The 11,015-nt window shown below is 33.4% G+C and overlaps 1 protein-coding gene across 1 annotated transcript; it reads left to right on the forward strand.

Moving 5' to 3' along the window:
• Positions 1 to 1,369: 1,369 nt before the first annotated feature.
• Positions 1,370 to 3,834, forward strand: TRIADDRAFT_27559 (uncharacterized protein; the record flags this gene model as incomplete). Its single annotated transcript, XM_002114080.1, has 13 exons — positions 1,370 to 1,432; positions 1,570 to 1,643; positions 1,748 to 1,811; positions 1,903 to 1,959; positions 2,053 to 2,095; positions 2,220 to 2,294; positions 2,408 to 2,544; positions 2,619 to 2,721; positions 2,801 to 2,882; positions 3,049 to 3,204; positions 3,302 to 3,404; positions 3,512 to 3,625; positions 3,772 to 3,834. Coding segments are annotated over 13 exons (1,134 nt in total), but the record flags the coding sequence as incomplete, so codon positions are not given.
• Between the last annotated feature and the right edge of the window lie 7,181 nt (positions 3,835 to 11,015).

Genomic DNA, 11,015 nt, shown 5'->3' on the forward strand with positions numbered 1-11,015 from the left:
ATTTCGATCAAATTACCAACATCCGGTATGCAGGAACATATCAAACTATGCTAACTTCAAGTACTGTCTCAGTAGAGGTGAGCTTGGTTAATCATAATTCATAGCTTTGATTTTTCAATAGCATTATAAACTAGCGTACGCATAATTAAATTTCAAGAATCAATAGCGGCATTTTTTACCCATTTTTTCCGGTTTGCACAGAGAAGTTCTATCGGTCATGAATTTATAATAATCATAGCTGTTTATCCAACTTCCAAAGAGTGTGAATTAAGTAAAACTTCCCCACTCGACCTTGGAGCTCACTTTAAACCATGTAAACTTTAGTATTACGACAGTTTAAAATCCAATTTGTTTTTCCATAAAATAATTTCAGCATTTTATAAATACTGTCATTTTATTTATAATTTCAAAGTCCTTCCTGCTGATATCGTCAAGAATTTTACAATACATGTGAAGCCGACATTGGCGTGTTAGTAGATTATTTATAACAATATGTGTATATAATTTTACAAATACTTTGCAATTACAATTATTGATATTAAACAGTACTCTATCGAATTTTTAATACGCTATTTCTATACAGATAAAAGCTATGCAATTCCGATCGTGGTCGTAAGCTGCATGTACCTTGGTGTATACGTCTTATCATTCCTTTTAGTATGCTATTGGAGATCACTTTATAATTTGGCTATTAAAGAAATCAATGGCGATGTGCCGAGTCAAAATGTTTATATAAGTAAGTCCTCCTTATAAACAAAGCTCTTCGATATCTTCTACCCGAGGTCATTTCATTTTGTTATGTAACTGTATACTCGTGGAAGTATGTAAATGTCATATACGAAAGACAGTGTGATACACTTAAGGTTAAACAGATTTACTTTGTCTGTCTTTCAAAATATTATTAGATAGCGGTCCAAGTGTCTCTTATGGCACGATTCCTAACCATTTTACGGACGTTAGGGATGAAAATACCAGCATTACTCATTCTAGCCCCCTCGAAGAGCAGAGTTTAACTAATACTGAAGACGATCCTGATAGAGGCATATATGATGACCTCAACCAGCATGGAAATGTACGACTAAAATCCAAAGAAATATAGCTATATACATATAATATAAGATAAAATGCATTTAACAATGAACTTTAACTACTTCTAGTCAGTCCGATATGTTTCTAATCTATCTCAAGATAACAACAAGCTTAACGTTCCTAGATTGTATATTTGGTGAGGCTAATTATAATCATTTTTATCTATTCAAATGAATATGTTACGACCATACCTAAAGGCTGAAAACTTTCCTTGGAATGGTTGTAACAGATAATCTAATGTACTTACGAACTATTGTGTAATTTCTACTTCTAAAGGTACTTAATCGTAGTCGGCATATTTTATGCGATACCAGTTTTTCAACTTGTAATAACGTATCAAAAGGTAAGTTCATCGTAATATTGATATTTCCTCACATGTCTTTATCTCCGCTAATCAATTATCAGCTATTACATTTCCTAACTGTATATTCATCGTTAATAGTATGTCTAACTTTATTATTTAATGTTCTGATGAACAAGATTGTGAGACGAACGGGAAATGATGGAATATGCTATTATAACTTCAAATGCAGTCACCCTCTTTATATCTTCTCGTAAGAATTATAGTGATTAATGTCAAACTAATCACTCAGACGGCTTTGAATTCGTTATACTGGGATATACTGTTTTTTTATTGTATTTTGTCATTACATTGTAGGGCGTTTAACAACTTCATTAGCAATATCGGCTATGTCATGCTAGGATTTTTATTTATAGTTGTAGTCCAGATGAAGTAAGTACCGGTAATTAATATTACGATGCAATTGTACCACAATGGTTTTAATAATACACCAGGAGCAACTCGTTTAGTAGCTGATCAACTTATTCATTTCCTTAGAAAGGGCATATATTACAAAGCTGTACAACGATGTAGCCAGCTGAGAAACGTAAGGATTAAATATAAAAGTTGTATTTAGACATTCTGGTCTTTCTTACAATTATGTACCATGACGTTATCGGTAGAATTACGGAGTTCCCCAACGGTACGGGATTTATGCTGCAATAGGTATGCCTCAACCGTAAAATACATTATCTTAATTAATTTTTATATCAGCAGATCAGTAGCACTACATTGCAACCTCTGATGATGCTTTGCAACATATCTTGCTGTAATTGAAACTCTACAACAGGTATAGCTTTGATTATGGAGGGCATTCTGAGTGCTTGTTACCATATCTGTCCAAACAGATCCAATTTTCAATTCGGTACGTCCAATGTATGATTAATAATGATATATACAGTCCTGTAATCATTTATCTATGAAAAATATATTTCTTGGTATAATGGATAATAAAATTTTTTAACCATTGCTTCTCAGATACCTCGTATATGTATGTCATTGCAATTCTTTCCATGGTCCAAATTTATAATATTCGTCATCCTGACTTAATTGCTAGCGCACACCTAGTTTTCCTGTCGTTCGCCCTAGTTATCTTTATGGCCGTTTTTGGTGTAGTAAGTCCTTGTGCATAATAAATGTTCTTCTGATTTCCAATTGAATCAAATATATCATTTGCATTCATAAATAGTTATTTAAATCCGTTGCTATATGGATCATATTTGACCTGATCTATTTTGCTGTGGTTACAATCTTATCCTTGCAAATATATTATGACGGAAAATGGAGTTTTAGTGAGTATAGCGGCACGTAACATATAAAAAAGCAATCTTACTTAATGACACCTAAATATTAATGTAATGATGTCTTAAGGTTTAAGAGCACTGAGAAGAATTTGTAGTAGGAGAGATTGCATAGCATCACTTTATTCCAAGGTGATTTTCGATATGATTTTGTAATAATTCATATACACAGATGTAGATAAATGCGAGTATAGCGATGTCTAAACTTAATCTCTAATCGATAGGATCTGTTTTTCTTTATTGGGATCGTTTACTGTCTAAATTTGGCAGCGTAAGGAGTAAATTTTACGTTGAAATATATGCGGATTAATCAATCAGAATATTTGTGTACCTAATATATCTCAAATTTTGTTATAGAGGTCTATATGGTGTAATAAAAGAGCCGGATGACTTTGGCACTTTTTTCCTCGCCATTTTTATAAGTAATTTAGCTGCCTATTTGCTTTATTATACTATAAAAAAGGTACGTATTTTGTGATTCTATGCTATTACGGCTTTGATATTTATTCTATTTTTTCTGCTTGTAATTAACTGCATTTTGTCAGCTGCGGCAAGTTAGATACAATGAGAGGAATGAGAAAATTCTTTGGATGCCATTAATTTTAATGCTTATAACTGGCGCTTTGTGGGTTTCAGCAATATATTTCTTTTTCCATCCAGTATCTTGTTGGCAGGTAATATGTTATCATTATATGATATTTTTTAAATGTGTATTTCAGCTCGTTTGCAAGAGAATTTTTGAAAATGCTAATACGAAATGATATTTTGGACAATTTTCTAGTGCTCTCCAGCTAATTCACGTGAATACAACAAGCCATGTATATTTTTAAATTTTTTTGATGAACATGACGTCTGGCACCTTTTATCAGCAGGAGCTCTTTATACCTCTCTACTGGTATTGATATACCATAGCGAGCTATTTCTATCTTTCTGAAATAGAGACATTATACAAAATTGATTTTCTTTGCAGTATTGTGAAGCTTGGATTTGGGTTTAATTATATTAATAATGCATTTTTATCTCTGTCTTTACAACTGTTAGCTCCTACTGACGTTGGATGATGACCTAATTAGCGTTCCAAGGGATAAAATAAGAGTTTTTTAATTGTAAGTCTAATTTTTGATTTAATGGAAAAATTATTACCTAAGAACTGCCCTACATTATTAAATTACCATTATCAATTATATTCTGTATCGACATCATCATATACTGTAGAAATACCAGCGAAACTTAATTTGAAACATGCAGCAAAATGAATTTTTAGAAGAGTTTAATACTTGATTGCTGATCTATGATATGATTTACATTGCAAGGTATTTGAACTGGGATTTGTTACTTTGCATTACACTGCAACTCCTAGTATTTGTTACGGTATTACTTTCCATATCATTAATTTATTTTTGAAATTAGGAAATGATCTAGAACTTATTCTCAGATAGACTTGACTTATATTCTGTATCTTCGGTAGCCATTTAGTCCAAGCTATTTTTCTTAGCAAAATGCGTATTTAGCAATTACAAAGAAAGATCCGTTTGTATGATTCGGTAATAATGTATGAAAATTAGGTTTACATAAGCGATACTCGCTCTACAATAAACTGTAAAATTGAGAAAATTACAAATTTTAACCAATATTAATAAAACAAGTGAATTTAGTGATCGTAGTAATCGATCTCTTGAGTTACTGATTACAAAAGGCGAAAGATGATTGTTAAATAAATACCTAGTATTGTGGAATAGTGACATTAGCGCTAGCATGATAGGCATATGCACGAAATAAGTAAATGTCTCATTAACGGCGGATTTTAAACGGGTGATTACATTTAATTACCATTTCGTAAGGTAAGCAACAAATCGTTTTAAATCTTGCTGGGGTCATCTCATTTGTATTAAAATAAACTTTTTGCTTTGTTAAATGATAAATGGTAAAAAATGTACATTACTTCATCCACAAACTGCTGAAATGATACTTAGATTCAATCTACAACTTCTGATAACCTGTATATACGAGTATATGCTGATAGTGTTGTACTTGAATATGTGGATAGTAGAAATGTAGGTAAATACATATCGTACGATCAAGTCTTGGTCTTAATAATGTTTATTTATTTTTACTGCCTGCTAAGATTAGTCTTCCATGGTATAAGTGAAGATGCTTCGTCGTTCGTCTTGGTGCTTATAATTAAGTACCGTACTTGCATGTTAGCAATTCTTTGTCTTACATCTCTATTTCGATAGAACGAGAAAGTGGCTATATATTAATTTGCATACAAGCGATATAATAGGACATGATTTTTTATGTTGTACATGGCTTGAAATGGGCAATCTAATGCAGTAAAGTAATCAAAGAAAAAATTTATAATAACTGTAAGGTACTGCCATATCTCGTATCATTATTATGGCTCTAGGCTTCCAGCGATCCAATCGAGTACAGTAGTAGAGAGTAGAGTAGATCGTATAGAGTATTGTGAGTCTACATTTCCAATACTTGGTAGAGCAAATTAAATTAAAAGTAAATTATAGACTCTTCGCCACATATGGATGGGGGGATTGGGGAAGAGACAATAACCCTGTACTGATAAAATTGAAGTAGTTGCTACATAATCCGTTGAGTTATGGACAAACCTCCAGAAGTCGGATAATGTCCCAAATGGATATACAGTATTCTATAGCACGCAATACCAGACGGATTATAGCTAGCACGGTATCTATATGTTATACACTATTTATAGCATGGGCGACCGGGATTTATAGGTATAAAGTATACGAATTAATAAAGTACTGTAGCACTATCGATGATAGCGACGCTACTGATATTTTAACCTTAACGAAACGACTATCCTTATTTATATCACCATATGCAGTGAAAAATGGTACTCTAAATCCTACCCTTTCCATCCTTAAGCTCTGCGTTGAAGTTATTCAAAGCGTGTGTAGTGTAGGCCGAATCCGCATCTATTGTCTTATTTTCAGCCATTCTTGCAATGGGACAATGGCATACTGTACGACGTAGTGTAATCGTCTTTGATAAGAGTGTCTACTGTTATAATGAGTGTCGCTGACGTTGATATCATTGATATGCTGTACTGTGTACACTACAGTACTTGCTAGTACTTATGCTTGTACTGTAGTCACTACAGTACTGTACACTGTACCAGTGTCTGTCTCATTTGAGCAATTGCGAGTACGTAGCGAGTTTATTAATAACATAAGCGAATTAACTAATTATCTTATATAGCATATACATATATATTATTATATCAATAATTAATTCTCGTCAGTATAAAATAAGATTTCAAACGATCGTAATCTCGTTGAATGAGCAATGAACGAAAGAGTCACGACATGACATGCCATAAATAATTTCACTGTTTGCTGTAATAATAATAATCAATATTGATTTCATACGCGCTTCATGTGATGCAATTACGTCATATATATCCACTTCAACCGTGTACCATCAGACAGTACTTTCCTTGTCCAAGAAATCAATCGGTCTAGCTAAATCGCAAGCATGAAAGTAATCCTGTTCTTGTCTTATTAATGTAAGTTTTCTTATTGATTGTCAATTTTACACTCAATTTAGAGTCCAGAAACTTCAATCGATCCTAGTTTCTACTCTACATGATGTAGCCAATGAGAGTTTTCAATGTACAGTGCTCTGTAATTTGTCAAGTGTTGCTTTCTTGCCCTTATTTTAATGTCTACAAGAACCGATTTGAAAGTCAATAGCCACAGTCAGATAGGTATCATGACTCCTCATAATCTTGACTGAAAGTTATTTCTGACAGTATTCATGAAATCGATAGTCAACACTAGATCGCAATATTGCCTTTTTCGACCAGAGTCGATTATATATTCTACAGCACGGTAGAAATACGAGTCTAACTCTAGTCAGAAATTGATATTGAACAGCATTCAATATGCTCTTAGAAATATGAGTACAAAAGGAAATCGTAACCAGCGACAGAGGGGCAAAAAAAAAGGAGTGAAAGCCACCCAGTTCAATACAGTTCGTGTACGTGGTAGGCATTGCCCAAGTAAATCGATAAAGTAATAGAATCCCAGGCAATCTTGATTCGACTACCGTAGCCAGTGCTTAACGCCTGATAGTGAATTAATGTAGTCGTTCATTGATAAAGTAAGTGGGATACATTAGTAGAATGAATTGAAATAAATTGGCAATCTTGCCTCTATCAAGCAAATCTTACGAGTGCAACTCTGCTGTCACTGAGGCAATCGTAAAAGACTGGTGGAACAGACTTCGTGTCTATGTAAAGTAAATGGATGGACCAAAGACAGATAGTCTTGCCCTTAACTAGCGTAGGATATAGAAGTACGAATGTAACGACACAGATGCTAGAGATACTTAGTCAAGTAGACTCAATTATGAAGTAAATTGATGCAATAATAAAATCGAAAGACAGACCTTGCCTTGACTTTGACGGATAATCTAGAGCAATAGATGCATAACTGATATCCTATAAAAAGTGCAATTCAATCTACTTGTTTACCCTATATTAGTTATTTATCAAGTACGTAAATCATTGCAGTAATAAATAGAATGAAAGGAAAGAAGATAACCTAGCAAATGACTACAACTGACTGTAGAAATTCAGATGCATCTCTTACCCACACTCATGTTATTAATTAATTTACCAGTAGGAAACATCATAGTATTCACTTCCATGGCTGATTTGATACGGGCTGATTCAATTTTATCTTTGTATCTATTTTAGTAATTAATCGACACAGCGAATTTAGAGAGAGCTACACTAAACTCAAATTTGGCCAAGACTGTACAAGCTATACGTACTGTATATATACGCTTTTGCGTCAATCAATCACCTAACCTACAAGATGATATCGTCGCGCATCCAGCAGTTTATCTTAATTATACAACTGACTTTGTTGATTTGCTCATTGTGCTGTCATGGAAAGCGCAACTACATTGACCTGCAAAGTGGCACATCCAAAAGTTTTCGCGGAAATGTTACCAATATGGCATCGAAATTTCACTACTTTCAGTATAATATTTCTTCTCCATGGAAAAATCGGGTTAGTCCATTATCTATAGATGAATCAAGTAATATATTGCTAAATGGATTACTGTAGGTTAAGATAAAATGTACCGGTAAATATTTATTTACAATAGTTTACTAGAAGATTTACTAGTCTACTTGTAATCTGGAAATGGATATTGTATGCTTCCTTTTTGATGCTAATGAATAATATATACGAAATTAATAGATGTAAATTATACTAATGATAGATGAACACTATTCGCGTCACTACGACTTCCGATGATGCCAGTATTGCACTTCCGATCTTGGTCGTCATCCAACAAAATCGTTTTGCTACCTCATGGCAATTGCCTCTTTTAATAGAAAAGTAAGACTTCTTTAATTAATCACTTCACAAATCTTAAACTTGATCGATCAGTTGATGATCTAGAAATGATACTTGCAGTCTCAGTAGTTGTAAAATCTGCTCTGCGCTTATTGTTAGTACGGGATCCTAATTGTTAAAATCAAACTTTTACTGACGCTTGATGTTTATTAGACACTATAGCAATTCGGCTAGCAGAATTCTATGCCCGTTCGATCAAGGCCAGGTCATAAATATTGTCGTAGAATTTTCCACTTTCGCCAATGCTACTATACATTACAGCTTTACTGTAGCAACTTTGGAAAATTTCTACTTAGGGTAAGTAGACTTTCATCATGATTTTTCTATACCTACGCTTATTTTTTTGGCATTCTAAAACTACAAACTTTCTCTACAGACACCACCAAAACCATTTTATTGCCTCTCCATCATCACCTATGGTAAGCAGACTAAATATTAGATTGCACTGAATTATTTTATTTGTCGAAGTGATAATGTACTCTCTGTAAGCTGCGCTTCAGCGTAATTTCATATGCGGTGAAGTATACAGGTTTTCCGGTAAACAATATACCCTTGTGGTCATACATTACACTAATGTTAATGAAAGTAAATAAATACGCTGTCAAATTTTATTTATTTTCGTCTATTCGTATGGTTAAAATTATTTACTGCTGTTGTAAAAAGGCTTCAAAATAATAAAATAGGAGCTACTGCTTCCTATAGGCTTCACATTATTACATAAATTAGGCACGTCTAACAGCTACCAAGGGCTATCTGTTGTAATCTTAGACTAATTTGGGGCTGCACTACAACTTCCTATATGTGGGCTGACAAATATTTTCGACTTCTCTAATGTAAATCTTAGTCCTTACTAATACAGTTTTGTTAGAGACTTAGCAGTATCAATTTACAAATGATCGATCAATACGCTAAACGTACTCGACTAATCCACATGGATGCCAGTAATATTCCGTTAACACTCTTGTATTTATATCATTCACTCATACCGATTAAAGTTATCGTTACTATCTTATATACTGACAGGCCTTTTGGCAATTGCTAATTCAAATCTTAATCCATATCGACGCAATTTTCTAAGTGATTATCAATATACATATGGTTAACGTAACATAACTTATACTTACTATACGCGTATATATGCATTGCACTTTTACTTTTTTAGGTATTTGCCTATAACTTCTTAACCAATGCCGATGCTGTTTCACTGACGTTAAGTTCTAAGAAGTCTTCATGCGCGGTCGTTTCTGTACAACAACCTGAGGTGAAGATAGATACATAGATGAAACAATTTCAAAAGCTTGTCATAATACTATCATTATCGTAATTACAATGTACATTAAGATTTCGTTGCTGTCTTTATTTTGATTTATAATTGGTGATAATTTCTGTATCATATTTCTTTCTCTTAGTGCCCTTTCTTTGACCAAATCGATAATATCCGTTACGGAGGTCGATTTCAAACTATGTCAAAATCAAGTTCAATTTCAATACTAGTAATAACCATCATTTGACTGATTGTACTTTTCATTTTAGTTCCCATTTACTTTATAGTACTTAACTATCTATACGAATCATAAAGTTAAATCTCTGAAAATACTATTTGCTTGATTATTTATTCAATTTTATATTTTATGTATTTTAGCGAAAGGATTATGCGAAAGGTTTTCTTGCAATCATAGCCGTCTATGCAGACAATCCAGAATGTGAAGAAGAGATCAAATCCCACAACACTAACGCTTGTAAGATTTATTAGTGTCCAATCTCATAGTATATCAAAATGCTGCTTAATTTAAATTATGCAGGCAATAGCATTTCCAGAAATTGAGCTTTATGTTGCAAAAGCTATCATTTAATAATTGTACAAAATTTCTTTCAGTACTTACTAGCAAGGAAATAACAATATCGATAACGCCATCACTAGCTTGTAAGTTCTATTCTCTCCTAGATAATTACCCCGATTTATTACCTCTGTAGTTTAATAAATTTTTCCCTACTTTCTACCATTAGACCAACGCTATACCATGCCCATCTGTTTATGTGTACTTGTATTTCTAAGTATCTACCTAATATCAGCTCTATTGCTAAAATATTGGCGCTACATGTACGAGAAGGCAATTAAGGGGATTGAAGAAAAATTAGCAAAACAAAATGATCGTAAGGCTTTACCTTGAGTAAATAAATCGAAACTGCTAATGACATGAATTGGTAGTGTTCCACTTAATGAATACCACTTTCTTTCTTGGGAAAACTTGCAGCTACAGGTATCAATAACAGTAATCATGTTGCCAATAACAATACAGCATCGACCAATCACCAACCAGCGAATTCTACAGAGGCTGAGAGAAATGCAAGTGAACCGGAAGTTCGACACTTAGCCTTACATGCTATAACGCTCTTCACCTTTCATAGGGATATAATTGACATTGAAACTTCTGGTAACGTTGGTAATGCGACTCAAGAAAGAGTACGTAGTCAATATACTCATATTCTAAGAATCTATGTAGAAGGTACATGATGTACACTGTACAGTATCAAAGGTACTATCTGGAATTATTTTTTACCGGTCTGAACTATGCCATGTGATACATTTCGTCTTTCTGCTGATACTACAGTATAGTTTTCGAATCAGTACTACCACGACAAATAATACGATGTTTTAACCTAGCTTGTGACCATATGACGATAGCAAACGTTTAAGGTAATTTAATCGGCTTTATTGTTACAGAAGGACGTATCCGATTTAACGCGAATAGAAAACAAGGCAAAAGTTCCAAAGGATTACTTCTGGTATTTATTATTGCAATATTTTGTTTGCGTTAGACTACACTACACAGATTTAGCATCACTCTTACCCATTCACCTAGGTATTTATTTCTA

Source organism: Trichoplax adhaerens, genomic scaffold (assembly GCF_000150275.1).
Source record: "Trichoplax adhaerens TRIADscaffold_7 genomic scaffold, whole genome shotgun sequence".
NCBI lineage: Eukaryota > Metazoa > Placozoa > Uniplacotomia > Trichoplacea > Trichoplacidae > Trichoplax > Trichoplax adhaerens.